The 16247-nt window shown below is 50.0% G+C and overlaps 1 protein-coding gene across 1 annotated transcript in view; it reads left to right on the top strand.

Annotated features, from left to right (window-relative positions):
* LOC116984950 (dynein heavy chain 3, axonemal-like) overlaps positions 1-16247 on the top strand; it is a 344183-nt gene that overhangs the window by 287757 nt on the left and 40179 nt on the right. Inside the window, exons 69-73 of the mRNA XM_033039311.1 lie at positions 246-504; positions 4068-4193; positions 7126-7303; positions 10529-10605; positions 14265-14558. Coding sequence (XP_032895202.1) covers positions 246-504; positions 4068-4193; positions 7126-7303; positions 10529-10605; positions 14265-14558 — 934 coding nt within the window. The remainder of the gene's footprint in view (positions 1-245; positions 505-4067; positions 4194-7125; positions 7304-10528; positions 10606-14264; positions 14559-16247) is intronic.

Genomic DNA, 16247 nt, shown 5'->3' with positions numbered 1-16247 from the left:
CCTTGACAAGGATTGTATTATAGTTGTATAATAGTATATTTAGCTATAAGTATATAAGAATAGTATAGAATAATATTTGTTTAGATACTTGAGTGATTTTATATTATGTTGGTGGATTTTGTTGGGTATTGTTTTGTGTTGTATATATTATTGCAATAATTGATTCCATTTACTGTATTTCTGTTTATAAAAGAATATATGTAAAAACTAAGACAAGTAAGAGATGTTCTGTGTTGTTGCGGCAGCATCTACCAGAACGTGTGCCGGTCGCTGTTTGAACGGGACAAGATGCTCTTTTCCTTCCTGCTGTGCGTGGGGATCCAGAGGAGCCGCAACCTGATCAATGAGGATGAGTGGCGCTTCCTACTGACCGGTGGTGTGGCCTTGGACATCCCCTTTGTCAACCCAGCCCCGACTTGGGTGAAGGACAAGTCCTGGGCTGAAATAGTCCGCCTTGCCACGCTCCCTGCCTTCTCTGACCTCAACAACCACTTCAGCTCAAAGGTGAGGGTGCAGGCAACACAGCACAGTCGGCAGGGAGGTGGGGAGGAGAACTTGGGTCTCCCTCTCCCCTGACACTCAAAACCCGAATCGTCACCCATCCCTTCTCTCCAGAGATGCTGCCTGTCCCGCTGAGTTACTCCAGCACTTTGTGTCTATCTTTGGAGATGGGGAGGAATGACTACTCGAATCTGGTGAACCACGAACTCAGCTGAGATGCGGTACAGGCAATAGGTGTAGACCTTATTACGGCACGGTGGCGCAGCGGTCGGGTTGCTGCCTCACAGCGCCAGAGACCTGGATTCCATCGTGGCTACATGTGCTGTCTGTACGGAGTTTGTACGTTCTCCCTGTGATCTGCGTGGGTTTTCTCCGAGATCTTCGGTTTCCTCCCACACTCCAAAGACACACAGGTTTGGACTCTGGCTGCAGTCCCTGAGGGAGTTTAGTTTAGAGATACAGCGCGGAAACAGGCCCTTACCCCACCGAGCCCACGCTGACCAGCGATCTCCGCACACTATCCTACACACACTAGGGACAATTTACAATTTTACCAAAGCCAATTAACTTTCAAACATGTACATCTTTGGAGTGTGGGAGGAAACCAGAGATCCCGGAGAAAACCCACACAGGTCACGGGAAAAACGTACAAACTCTGTACAGACGTAGTCAGGATGGAACCTGGGTGTCTAACGCTCTAAGGCAGTAACTCTACCGCTGTGCCACCAAGGAGGCAGAAACTGTCACAATGCAGAATAGGTGTGTGGATGAAGCCTTGAATCATCCAGGCACAGGCAGACAAAGTGATGGTGACTGGCGTTGGTGTAGATAGCTACACGAGGGGCAGTGTGATGGGCCAAAGGGCCTGTTTCTGTGCTACATCCTCAATTACAACATTATTCCCATTATCGTGTGTCTGTACACTGTGGACGGCTCAATTGTAATCATGCATTGTCTTTCCACTGGCTGGATAGCACGCAACTAAAGCTTTTCACTGTACCTCGGTACACGTGACAATAAACTCAACTAAACTACTTGTAATAACATAAATGGTTTCTCAGCACTTACCCACCACCATGAGATGTGTGTGTGTGTGTGTGTGTGTGTCTGTCTGTGTGTGAGCGTACAGCGATGTGTTCACCAGCTTACTCGCACCCAGCTCACACTCACCCAGCTCACACAGCCAGCTCACACACTGCCAGCTCACACTCACCCAGCTCACACTCACCCAGCTCACACTCACCCAGCTCACACACAGCCAGCTCACACACAGCCAGCTCACACTCACCCAGCTCACACACAGCCAGCTCACACTAACCCAGCTCACACTCACCCCGCTCACACTCACCCAGCTCACACTCACCCAGCTCACACACAGCCAGCTCATTCACTGCCAGCTCACACTCACCCAGCTCACACACAGCCAGCTCACACTAACCCAGCTCACACTCACCCAGCTCACACTCACCCAGCTCACACACAGCCAGCTCATTCACGGCCAGCTCGCACTCACCCAGCTCACACTAACCCAGCTCACACTCAGTCAACTCACACTCACCCAGCTCACACACAGCCAGCTCACACACCCAGCTCACACTCAGCCAGCTCACACTCACCCAGCTCACACTCAGCCAGCTCACACTCAGTGGTGCTCCATTGTCCACCCTGTACACAAGCAGTGCTGGTGAAGAGCATCCTCCCATGGAGTCACAGAGTGATACAATGTGGAAACAGGCCCTTGTTGCCCACACCCACCTACATGGCCCATCTACACTAGTCCCACCCGCCTGCATTTGGCCCATATCCTTCTAAACCTTTCAATGACACTATATTGTCACATGTACCTAGGTAAAGTGAAAAGCTTTGTTTTGTGTACAACCCAGTAAAACCATACAGCAGACCTCACCTGGGCAGTGTACAAGTGTCGCCATGTTACTGCCGATGACAAAGTTACAACAGTTCACTCAACAGTCCTATCTACCGCCCGCTGCTGCACATGGCAGCCCCTCACGTCCCGCTGGGACCCACCGTTCTTGGCAGCCCCCCACCAGGACCCCTCTCCATTCTCAGTGACCCTTGCCTCTCTCTGTCAGCCCTCCTCTCTCACCAACAGCCCCCCCCCCCCCCTCCCTCTCAGCGGTTGCGCATGGGTCCCTCCTCGCTCGACCCGGGTGAATGAGCCGGGCCTACCAGAGGGCTTGGCCTCTCTCCGGGATCACTCTCGGCCGCGCTGCCCACTGGGAACCTGTCCATGCACCTGTCCAAATGTCTTTTAAACATTGTGATCGTACCTGCCTCAGCTACCGCTTCTGACAGCTCGTTCAGGCAGGCGTTAAGCTCACTGGTCTATAGTTCCCAGGCTTTTCCTTGTGACCCTTCTCAAAAAGAGGCACCACTTTTGCCATTCTCTAGTCTTCCGTCACCTCTCCCGTGTCTAATGACGATGTATGTGTCCCAGCCAACGCTCCTACAATTTCCTCCCTAGCTTCCCACAGTGTCCTCAGATATATCTGATCTGGCTTAGGAGATTGATCCACCTGCATGCACTCTGGGATGTTCACCACCTCCTCGACTGTACACTGACTGTCCTCATGACACCTCCAGTCTCAAGTTGCCCAGTCTTCATATCTTTCTCCACAGTAAACACACAGGTGAAATACTCATTAAGGACCTTGTCTGTCTACTGTAGCTCCACACTGAGATGGCCACTTTGGTTTCTAAGGGACTCTATTCTCTCTCGTCACCCTCTTTCTCTTAATGTGCTTTTAAAATCATCCAGAGTTGTCCCTTTCCCCCCACAGATGCTGCCTGATGTGCTGGTTATCACCGGTGGGCCCTGCTTGTCCATTTATTAAAGACAAAGTGCTGGAGCAACTCAGCGGGACAGGCAGCATCTCTGGAGAGAAGGAAAAAGTGACGTGTCAGGTCGAGACCCTTCCTCAGACTGAGAGTCAGGGGAAAGAGAAATGAGAGATATAGACGGTGATGGAGAGGGTTATCGAATAAATGAATGGAAGATATGCAAAAAAGTAATGATGATAAAGGAACAGGCCATTGCTGGCTGTGTGCTGGGTGAACATGAGTTACAGACAATGAAACTCACCAGGACAGTGAAACTAGCACAATAGTACAATGACCAGGGTGGGGGAGGGGCAGAGAGAGAGTGGATGCAAGGGTTACTTGAAGTTAGAGAAATCAATATCCATATCGCTGGGGTGAAAGCTGTCCAAGCGAAATATGAGGTGCTGTTCCTCCAATTTGCGTTGGGCCTCACTCTGACAGTGGAGGAGGCCCAGGACAGAGAGGTCAGTGTGGGAATGGGAGGGGGAGTCAAAGAGTTTGGCAACCGGAAGATCACGTAGGCCAAGGCAGACTGAGCGAATGTGTTCAGTGGAATGATCGCCCAGCCTGCGCTTGGTCTTGCCAATGTATAAGAGTCCACATCTTGAATAACGGATACATTAGATGAGGTTGGAGGAGGGGCAAGTGAATCCCTGCCTCACCTGAAATTTGCTAACTTGCTCACAGCGATGGTATGCTAACAGCTCTCTGTTTGATGTGTTTAGCTTTCTGAATGGAAGAAGATATACGATTCCTCCCAGCCTGAGAAAATGTGTTTGCCTGATCCCTGGGACAAAGCTCTGAACCGGCTCCAAGCCTTGCTTGTGCTGCGATGTGTCAGGCCAGACAAGGTTTGTGGCAGCTATGTGTAAACCTGGCACCACATCACCACCTTATGGTCAACCAACACCTCCCTTCCCCGTTCCAGTCTTGTTTCTGCTTTGTCTCACCAATTCAGGAGTGAAGCAAACATTCAAGAGTATGTGCTGTAGCAACATTTAGTTTAGAGATACAGTACACAAACAGGCCCTTCGGCCCACCAAGTCTGTGCTGACAAAGAAGGAAATAACAGGACAGACAAATGAGAGTCAGTAGATGTTGTTTACTTAGATTTTCATAAAGCCTTTGATAAGGTGCCACGCGTGAGGCTGTTTAGGAAGATGAGAGCCCACGGTATCAACGGGCAGATACTAGCATGGAAAGCAAGTTGGCTGGATGGCAGAAGACAAAGTGTGGCAATAAAGGGGGCTTTTTCTGGTTGGCTGCCAGTGACTAGTGGAGTTCTGCAGGGCTCGGTGCTGGGGCCGCTACTCTTCACATTATATATTAATGATTTGGATCAGGGGATTGAAGGCTTTGGGGCAAATTTGTGGATGATACAAAAATAGGTGGAAGGGCAGATAGTGCAGAGAAAGCAGGGACTCTGCAGAAGGACTTGGACAGGTTGGGAGAGTGGTCAGAGAAGTGGCAGATGGAATATAGTGTAGCAAAGTGTGGAGTCATGCATTTTGGTCGTAGGAAAAAAAGGCTTGGCTTTTCTAAATGGGGTGAGAATCCAGAGATCGGGGCTGTCAACAAAAACTGGGATGTAATGCTGAGGTTCTATAAGGCGCTGGTAAGGCCCCAGTTGGAATATTGTGAGCAATTTTGGGCACCATATCTAAGGAAGTGCTGGCTTTGTAGAGGGTCCAGAAGAGGTTAACAAGAATGATCCCAGGAATGAGTAGGTTAACCTGTGACGACACTGGTTTGTCGGCACTGGGCCTGTACTGGCTGGAGAGTAGAAGAATGAGAATTTGAATTGAAACATACAGAATAGTGAAAGGTCTTGGATAGCGTGGATGTGGAGAGGATGTTTCCACTAGTGGGAGAGTCTTGGACAATAGGTCATAGCCTCAGAATAAAATAACGTTCTTTTAGGAAGGAGATGAGGAGAACATTCTTTAGTCAGAGGGTGGTTAATCTGTGGAATTCTTTGCCACAGAAGGCTGCAGAGGGCATCAGTAGATATTTTAATGACAGAGATAGATAGATTCTTGATTAGTATTAGTAGACTTGATGGGCCGAAGGGCTTAATTCTATTCCACTCACTTGACCTTATGACCAGCGATCCGCATGCACTAGCATTATGGGGCAATTTACAGAAGACAATTAACCTACAAGCCTTAAGTTCATAATAAGAGCAAAATTAGGCAATTCAGCTCATTAAGTCTACTCCACCATTTCCCTCCCAACCCCATTCTCCTGCCTTCTCCCCATGACTCCTGACAACAATACTAATCATGAATTTATCTATCTCCACCTTAAAAATACCCATTGACTTGATCTCTACAGCCTTCTATGGCAATACATTCCACAGATTCACCACCCTCTGCCCAAAGAAATTCCTGCTCATCTTGTTCCTAAAGTAGCATCCTTTTATTCTGAGGCTGTGACCTCTGGACCTAGACTCTCTCACTAGTGGAAACATCCTCTTCACATCCACTCTATCCAGGCCATTCACCACTCAGTAAGTTTCAATGAGGTTCCCCCTCATCCTTCGAAACTCCAGCGAGTACAGGCCCAGTGCCGTCAAACGCACATCATACGTTAACACAATCATTCCTGGGACCATTCTCGTAAACCCAAACCTGCACGAGTGTGGGAGGATATCGGAGCACCCGGGGAAACCCAGGCAGGTAACGGGGAGAACATACAAACTCTGTACAGACAGCACCCGTAATCAGGATGGAACCCAGGTCTCTGGTGGCATGAGGCAGCAACTCTACCGCTGCACCACCATGCCACACACTGCTGCATTTGTCCCCACACTGCACACTGACACTAGTGCAGCTCAGGAAGGCCTGGTCCACTTAGACCCACCCACCTCAGCAGCTGATGAACACTGAATGCATTCCTCACTGACACACCTTGACCTCTGCCATCCATGCATTGTCAATATACCATTGGTCCAGCGGGCAGCTAACCTCTGACCTGGCAGAAGCGGACCCTGACTGATTCTCCCCGTTGGGGCGGCATGGTGGTAACGTGGCTTTGGATTAAATGTAAATTGTCCCCAGTATGTGTAGGATAGTGTTAGTGTGTGCGGACCCGGTGGGCCGAATGGCCTATTTCCGTATTGCATCTTTAAACTAAACTAAGCATGTGCCTCAGGGAAGAGCTGGAAACTTTGCTGATGAGATAGAATGTCCCACGACCCCCCCCCCCCCCCCCCCCCCCCCCCCCCCCCCCCATACGTGGAGGTGTGTACCGTATGTGGCTATGTACATGGTGTGTGCTGCATGGGGCATGTACCATACCCAGCATGTATATTATATGTAGGGCATGGACTGTACACTGCGTCTGTGCTGCAAGCAGTGTGTACTGTACATGGGGCGAGTGCCATGTGTGGGATGTAGTCTCCCTTCCCCCACCGTGACCTCTGCCCTTCCCCCACTGTGACCTCTGCCCTTCCCCCACCGTGACCTCTGCCCTTCCCCCACCGTGACCTCTGCCCTTCCCCCACCGTGACCTCTGCCCTTCGCCCACCGTGACCTCTGCCCTTCCCCCACCGTGACCTCTGCCCTTCTCCCACCGTGACCTCTGCCCTTCCCCAATCACTGACCTCTGCCCTTCGCCCACCGTGACCTCTGCCCTTCGCCCACCGTGACCTCTGCCCTTCCGCAATCACTGACCTCTGCCCTTCCCCCACCGTGACCTCTGCCCTTCGCGCACCATGACCTCTACCCTTCCACCACTGTGACCTCTGCCCTTCCCCCACTGTGACCTCTGCCCTTGCTCCAGGTGATCCCAGCCATCCAGCAGTTCATTGCTGAGAAGATGGGGGCTGAGTACATTGAGCCGCCAACCTTTGACCTTCAGCACAGTTATCGGGGTTCCAGCCACGCCACCCCACTCATCTTCGTCCTGTCTGCCGGGGCCGACCCCATGGCCCTGCTGGTGAAGTTCGCCGAGGAGCAAGGTAGGGCTGTTGATTGGGCATTGCCCACACCTCCTCCCTCCCTGCCCATCGCTGCAGTGGGTGGGCATGTGAATCAGTCACCTCGCTCAGTGTACAGAGCAGGAAGGCACAGCATTTCTTTTGGAGATACAGTGTGGGAACAGGCCCCCTTCAGCCCACCATGTCCGCACCGACCAGCGATCCCTGCACACTAACACTATCCTACACACTAGTGACAATTTACATTTATACCAAGCCTATCAACCTACAAGCTTGTACGCCTTTGGAGTGTGGGAGGAAATCGGAGCACCCGGAGAAAACCCACGTGGTCACGGGGATAACGTACAAACTCCGTACAGACAGCACCCGTAGTCAGGATCAAACACGGGTCTCTGGCGCTGTAAGGCAGCAACTCTACTGCTACGCCACCATGCCACAATCAGTGGCCCAGGAATCTAGTTTGTGAAATTATTGCATTATGAAATTTGTATACACAAGGAACTGCAGGTGCTGGAATCTTGAGAAAACACAAAGTGCGGGAGGAACTCAACGGTGTCAGGCATCATCCGTGGAGAAAGTGTCTGAAGAAGGGTCTCAACGTGAAACATCACCTGTCTATTTCCTCCCCAGATGCTGCCAGAGAGGTTCCGCAAGCACGTTGTGTTTTGCTGATGAAATCTGTTCTGATTCAAAATTTTTATATAACACATCATATCACGTATCAGAAATATCACACATTTGAGAGAGATGATGTCCAGAAATCTGCCAAGGCAGTTTATGCCAAAGATCCTATAGCAAGCACTCCTGCGAAATGCAATGGGCTGACGTGCAGTACGCAACGGAACGGAACGTGGGCCTTTTTTTCATCCATTTCAGTAACCCGACCCGACTCGCAGTGTAATCAACGTTGCGGGGGAACAGTTTGTGTTAATAAATTATAATTCTGAAAATGAGGAGAAGATTTTTCCTAAATAACTTTTATTTTAACGAGGATGTTTCCGTCACCGGCTTCCGTCTCCGCACTAGTATCCTATGGGATCTTTGGTGCGGAGACGGAAGCCAGTTACGGAAATGGGGCCGAAAATTACCCATGAATCTGCCCATTACGTACTATGTCTTTTTCGTCGAGTGATCTATCTTGCTTGCTATAGGATCTTTGGTTTATGCGAACATTGTCACTGCAAAGGTCAATGGTTGATTGTGTTTAATTGTCACGTGAAAAGGCATAGTGAAATTCTGTTTGAGCAAATGTTTCAGTGAAGCATTGCCATATCCAAGCACAATCCCCAACTAGCAAAGTATACCAAAAAAACCCCAACTGATCCCGCATGCAAGAGGCACCATGTTTTGGCACCATTTTCCAAGTCCAGCTCTACGTCTAATGAGCGTGCCTGATCCAGGCGAGCCCCATGCTGCTCCAGGCATCAGCTTCCTTGTATGTCTGGATCGACCAGTGAACCCTCGCCTGTCCACTCTGTTCCCCGGGGGGTGGCAAACTCCCCCAACCGAGCTCGAGGGCACAGTGGGCCAGACCCCGGTTACCTCTCCTCTCCCACCGGCGTTTACCCATGCATGGCATGATCTCCATGTGTAGCGTGTAAAACAAAGTTTTACAAGTAGCTATTTACGTATAAATACTCTATACCAGGACATCGGAAATGTCCTCGTTCTTCAGGGAACGGGGATTCCCCTCCGCCACCATAGATGAAGCTCACACCAGGGTCTCATCCATACCCCGTAACACTGCTCTCTCTCCCCATCCCCGCACTCGCAACAAGGGCAGAGTCCTTCTGGTCCTCACCTTTCACCCCACCAGCCGGCAAATACAACACATAATCCTCGGCAATTTCCGCCACCTCCAACGTGACCCCACCACTCGCCACATCTTCCCATCTCCCCCCATGTCTGCCTTCCGCAAAGACCGCTCCCTCCGCAACTCCCTCGTCAATTCTTCCCTTCCCTCCCGCACCACCCCCTCCCCGGGCACTTTCCGTTGCAACCGCAAGAAATGCAACACCTGTCCCTTCACCTCCCCCCTCGACTCCATTCAAGGACCCAAGCAGTCGTTCCAGGTGCGACAAAGGTTCACCTGTATCTCCTCCAACCTCATCTACTGCATCCGCTGCTCTAGATGTCAGCTGATTTTCATCGGGGAGACTAAGCGGAGGTTGGGCGATCGTTTCGCCGAACACCTCCGCTCAGTCCGCAATAACCAACCTGACCTCCCGGTATCTCAGCACTTCAACTCCCCCTCCCATTCCCAATCCGACCTCTCTGTCCTGGGTCTCCTCCATTGCCAGAGTGAGCAACAGCGGAAATTGGAGGAACAGCACCTCATATTCCGTCTGGGGACCTTGCGTCCGGATGGCATTAAGATTGAATTCTCCCAATTTTGCTAGTCCCTGCTGTCTCCTCCCCTTCCTCAACCCTCTAGCTGTCTCCTCCCACCCTCCCATCCACCCGCCCTCGGGCTCCTCCTCCTCCCCTTTTCCTTCCTTCTCCCCCCCACCCCCCATCAGTCTGAAGAAGGGTTTCGGCCCAAAACGTCGCCTATTTCCTTCGTTCCATAGATGCTGCTGCACCTGCTGAGTTTCTCCAGCAATTTTGTGTACCTACGTATAAATACTTGCAGGTTTGCAAGAAGATTACGAGGATGTTGCCAGGACACGAGGGTCTTAGCTATAGGGAGAGGTTGAGTAGGATGGGACTCTATTCCATGGAGCTCAGGAGGTTGAGGGGTAATCTTATAGAGGTGTACAAAATCACGAGAGGAATAGATCGGGTAGACGGACAGTCTCTTGCCCAGAGCAGGTGAATCAAGGACCAGAGGACATAGGTTTAAGATGAAGGGAAAAAGATTTAATAGGAATCTGAGGTGTAACATTTTAACAAAGGGTGTAACAAAGGGTGGTGAGTGTATGGAACAAGCTGCCAGAGGCAGGGACTATCCAAACGTTTAAGAAACAGTTAGACAGGTACATGGATAGGACAGGTTTGGAGGGATATGGACCAAACACAGGCAGGTGGGACTAGTGTAGATGAGACATGTTGGCTGGTGTGGACAAGTTGGGCCAAAGGGCCTGTTTCCACACTGTACCAGTCAATGACTCTAAGACTCTGAGTATTGGCAGGGGTTTGTCTGGTTTTGGACAAGGAGATGTAAATGGTTGCAATATATGAAGAAATTAGTTAATTGTAAAATACCACCACGGGCCATGATTAAACTTGTTCCCTACCCTGTTCTAGGGATGGGGGGACTGAACCTCCAGACAATCTCCCTCGGCCAAGGACAAGGACCCATCGCTGGGAAAATGATTGAAAAGGTAGGATTGTGTGCTTTGTAGAACCATTGACCAGAGGACACAGGTTTAAGGTGAAGGGGAAAAGATTTAATGGGAACCTGAGGGGTAACTTTTTCTCACAGAGGTATGGTGAGTGTATGGAACAAGCTGCCGAAGGAGGTAGTTGAGGCAGGGATTGTCGCAATGTTTAAGAAACATTTAGACAGGTACATGGATAGGACAGGATTGGAGGGATATGGACCAAACGCGGGCAAGTGGGACTAGTGCAGCTGGGACATGTCAGTCAGTGTGGGCAAATTGGGCCGAAGGGCCTGTTTCTACTCTGTATCACCCTATGACTCTTAAGAGCTGCTCATTTAATTTCCTGCTCTTTTTTTCCGAGAGAACAGAATGGAACAGATATTCAGGGATGCTGGTGTAGGAGGGGTCCGTTCAAGAGTCTGATAACAGTGGGTGGAATACCCGAGTGTGAGCCCGGAGCTGGGAGCGAGACGGACGGGAATGCTGGAACGGGGGGGGGCGAGCAAGGATTGCGGTGCCAGGGTCCAGGAGTGATTGGGTAGAGGTCAAGGGGGCTGGAGCAGGAGTGTGGGCTGGGGGCTCAGGAGTGAGGGCCCAGGGGGCAGGAGGTGGGAGGAAGAAACATAGAAGCATAGAAAATAGGTGCAGGAGTAGGCCATTCGGCCCTTCGAGCCAGCACCTTCATTCAATATGATCATGGCTGATCATATATACTGTATATTCAATGGTATATGGACACACTGATCTGTTCTGTATCTATGTATGCCTAGTATATTCTGTTGTGCTGAAGCAAAGCAAGAATTTCATTGTCCTATCTGGGACACATGACAATAAACTCTCTTGACTCTTGAATCTTGAAATCACTACCCCGTTCCTGCATACTCCCCATATACCTTGATTCCGTTAGCCCTAAGAGCTAAATCTAACACTTTCTTGAATATATCCAGTGAATTGGCCTCCACTGCCTTCTGTGGCAGAGAATTCCACAGATTCACAACTCTCTTGGTGAAAACATTTTTCTTCATCTCAGTCCTAAATGGCCTACCCCTTATTCTTAAACTGCGACCCCTGGTTCTGGATTTCCCCAACATCGGGAACATTTTTCCTGCATCTAGCCTGTCCAATCCCTTAAGAATTTTATATGTTTCTATAAGAATCCCTCTCATCCTTCTAAATTCCAGTGAATACAAGCCCAGTCGACCCATTCTTTCGAAGGGTCCATGGGGTCTGGGATTGAGGAGGCAGGGATCGGGGGAGGAGGGGGGGGGGTTGGAGGTGGGAGTGAGGGGGCCAGAGCCGGGAGTAAAGGTCAGGATGGGAGTGAGGTGTGTCCACCAGCTTACTGCCACTTTCTCTCTGGATCCAGGCTGCGGAGGAGGAAGGGAGCTGGTTGGTTTAGATCAAACAGTATTGCTGATTTGATCCGTGTCTGGTTTTGCTGCTGTTCCATAATCCATGTCAGGTTTCCCACTCCACCACCACCTAATGTACTTGTTATGATATATAATGACTCTGTAACAATAATAATTTGTACATGGTGTCAGAAGTGGGATAATGTGGTTTGTTGCGGAGATTGAGAAGCTCCAAAAACACATCAGACCCAGCTCCTGCTGGACTTCTCCATGAGCTCCTTTGCACTGCGGACAGCTCGCTCGGCCAGCTCGTTCGACTGAGGGGTGCTGGTGATGCTTAAAATCCCATTCCTGTGCAACGTCCTTCAAACGCTGGCTTGTGAATTGGCCACCATCGCCAGACATGAGGGCTTCAGGTGCCCCGTGGACCGAAAAATTCCTCGCAAGTTTCTTGACGACCGCCGCAGCGGAAGCAGATCGATCTCAAACCACCCGGAGTAAGAGTCAACGAGGACCAAGTATTGGTTGCCACGCCAGCCGAAAATGTCAGTTGCCACCATGGACCACGGCAAGTCAGGAACCAGGTGCTGCAAAAGGGGCTCTTTCTGTTGATGTGGACCCATGCTGTTGCACACAGCGCAGGACTGCACCCTCTGGCTCTAAGAGTTAGAGTAAGTTGGACAAAAGGGTTTCGGCCTGAAACGTTGCCTATTTCTTTCGCTCCATTGATACTGCTGCACCCGCTGAGTTTCTCCAACACTTTTGTCTACCTTCGATTATCCAGCATCTGCAGTTCCTTCTTAAACACTTAGAGTAACTTATTGATAGCTTGCCCAGTTCTTCAGTGAAAAGCTTGTGGTAATCCATGAGAATACGCTGTGTAAAATCCTGAACTGGAGTTAGTTGATGCACAGCCTTGCTGAAGGTAACAAGTCCCATATCTTTGCAGGCATCATAGCCTGAAAGTGGAATAACATTGCGGTTGGCAACACAGAAGCGCAACCTGTATGATTGATCCTCTAGGTGGCACTGCAGCTTCACAATACCGACCGTATTGGCCTTGCTTCCCCCATGTGTGAGAAGAGTAACATTGCTGGGTTTTAATAGCTCCATCTTCCTCAGACGATTGAACTCTTCCCGAGACAGAACATTGCATTTCGCGCCAGTATCGATTTTCATCTCGATCACTTTATTGTTTCCTGTTACGGTGGCCATTGACTCACTATTCTGCACATTTTGTGTGATAAGACAATGTGCCTGCAGAACGATTCCATCGACCTTTGCCTCTCAACCATGCTGCTATCGGGCAAATGTGACAGGGGCTCATCCTGCGGCAAATTAATGCCCTGCTTTGCCTGCTCCCTGTTAGGTCGTGATCTGCAACATCTCCAGAAATGGTTTCACCTCCTGCACCAATGGCAGACTTGACCAAAGGCAGGGCACTTCCCACTATTAGCCAAGTGCCACCCACCACAGTTATTACATTCTTGAATAAAGCGAGCCGCAGGATAATTAAACTGTTTTTACCTAGTTAATTCTTGCCTAGGTTGAGTGGGAGATAAGGCCTGAGATCTTCCAAACTGACCTTGTAGTGCTATCTGCTGCTGCCTTTCTTGCCTTGGACACGGAGCTAGCACGCTATAGACCTCTATACTGGAATGTATACTATCTACACCACGTTGGAATGTTGTGCTTGAGTGAGCATTTGAGCATTACGAATGGACAGTTCCTAATTCTCACAGAATGCAAGGTTTTTTCTGGATCACGGATGATCTTTCTTCTCAGCTTGTCGTTAAGAAGACCACACACCAACTGGTCTCTAATAAAGTCATCTTTGAATTCGCCAAATCTGCAAGTTCCTGCAGCCTTTTTTTATAACACAAACAAATTTATAGCATAAAGTACTTGTTATGATAAAAAGAACATTTAAAAAAAGAAGCCTAAGAGGGGGGGGATGTAGATCAAACATTATCGCGGATTTGATCTGTGTCTGGTTTTGCTGCTGATGGTCTGATCCATAATCCATGTCAGGTTTCCACACCACCACCACCTAGTGGTGCGCAGGCATCAACTTACGATTTTGAGCCTTCAGTGCTCATTTTGATGGTCTCTGTATGTATTCTAATTAAAGTACTTGTTATGATATATAATGACTCTGTATCAATAGTACTTTGCACAGTTAGTGCTACTGAACTGCCACCTGTCCCACAGCAGGCTACTGGAGCCATGGGGGATGGCGGAGGGGTTATGGAGGGAGGGGGCATGGATGGAGGGGGCAGCTTACTGCCATGCTCTTCCTCACCCCAGGCTGCGGAGGAGGGCAAATGGCTGGTGTTACAGAACTGTCACCTGGCCCACAGCTGGCTGCCCGAGCTGGAGCAGCTGTGTGACGAGTTGATCACGGACAGTGAGAAGACCAGGCCCGAATTCCGCCTGTGGCTCACCAGCTACCCCTCCCAGGACTTCCCCGTCTCCCTGCTGCAGAACGGCATCAAGATGACCAACGAGCCCCCCAAGGGGCTCCGAGCAAACCTGCTGAGGTCCTACCTCAACCACCCCATCTCAGACCCCCTGTTCTTCACCGGCTGCAACAAACCACAGGTGATGTATTCACCACCGCTCAACAGTGTGTGTGAGTGTGTGTGTGTGTGTGTGTGTGTGTGTGTGAATGAGTGTGTGTGTGTGACTGTGTGTGTGTGTGTGAATGGGTGTGTGTGTGTGTGAATGTGTGTGTGTGTGTGAATGAGTGTGTGTGTGTGTGTGAATGAGTGTGTGAATGAATATGTGTGTGTGTGTGAATGTGTGTGCGTGTGAATGAGTGTGTGTGTGAATGAGTGTGTGTGTGTGTGTGTGAATGAGTGTGTGTGTGTGTGCGTGTGTGTGTGAATGGGTGTGTGTGTGAATGGGTGTGTGCGTGTGAATGAGTGTGTGTAAATGAGTGTGTGTGTGTGTGTGTGTGTGTGTGAATGTGCGTGTGAATGAGTGTGTGTGTGTGTGTGTGTATGGGTGGTGTGTGTGTGGAAGTTAGTTAATTAGGACTAACCTAAGTCCTATTGAGCTGCATTGTGTGTTCCTGGTGATGATGGGGATGTATAAACATGTACAGAGTGGGGGGGCAGGTCCGAGTCAGATTAGTGCCGGGGATTTGGGAGAGTGGTTGTCACGAGATCCAGGGGATATCACAGTATTGGCAGACCAGTGGTGCTGGGCAAGGGGAGATATGGACATAGAACTGTCCCGCACAGGTACAGGCCCTTCGGCCCACAATGGTTGTGCCTAACATGAAACCAAGTTAAAGTGATCTCATCTACCTGTACATAATCCATATCCCTCTATTTCATGCACTTCCTATCTAAAAGCCTCCAACTAGTGTAGCTGCCTCCACCACCACCCCTGGAAATACCTTCCATGCCCCCACCCACCACTCTGTGTAAAATAACTATTCTAGGCATCATTCTGGTAAACCTCCTCTGCATCTTCTCCCAAGTCTCCACATCTTTCCTGCAGAGGGGCGACCAGAACTGTATGCAATACTCCAAATGCAGCCTATCCTGTCTTATTGAGCTGCATCTTAGGTACCTGGTCATGATGGGGGTGTACAGAATGGGGGGCAGGTCGGAGTCAGATTAGTGCCGGGGATTTGGGACAGTGGGTGTATGTTGGTTGAGGGATGCAGGTCAGTTCAGTGTACACCTGCGCCACACAGCGCCAGAGACCCAGGTTCGATCCTGACTACGGGCGCTGTCAGTGTGCGGTTTTCACAGTCTCTCAATAACTGCGTTGGCTTTCCGCTCTCCTCCCACATTCCAAAGACATGCGGATTTTGTAGGTTAATCGGCCTCTGCAAAATGACTCCGAGTGTGCACCAAGAGAAAACCCACGCAGGTCACAGGGAGAACGTACAAACTCCATACAGACAGGTCGAACCTGGGTCTCTGGCGCTGTAATGCTGCAACTCTACCGCTGCGCCACCGTGCCTAATAAGTTGATACTTTTTTTAAGTTCAGAGACAGCAAGGAAACAAACCCATTGGTCCATGGATTCCACGCCAACCATTGTTGACATGTTATCCCAGTATCTCATCCACAGAGGCCAATCCACCTACAAACCCACGCATCTTTGGGATGTGGGAGGAATCCGGAACATCCAGACAAAACCTACATGGGTCCAGGGAGACAGACACAATATGCTGGAGTAACTTAGTGGGTCAGGCAGCATTTCTGGAGAGAAGGAATAGGTGACGTTTTGGGTCAAGACCCATCTCCAAACTGAGAGTCAGAGGAGAGGGAA

The sequence above is a fragment of the Amblyraja radiata genome, chromosome 21 (genome assembly GCF_010909765.2).
Source record: "Amblyraja radiata isolate CabotCenter1 chromosome 21, sAmbRad1.1.pri, whole genome shotgun sequence".
NCBI lineage: Eukaryota > Metazoa > Chordata > Chondrichthyes > Rajiformes > Rajidae > Amblyraja > Amblyraja radiata.
This window is presented reverse-complemented; position numbering and strand designations above follow the sequence as displayed.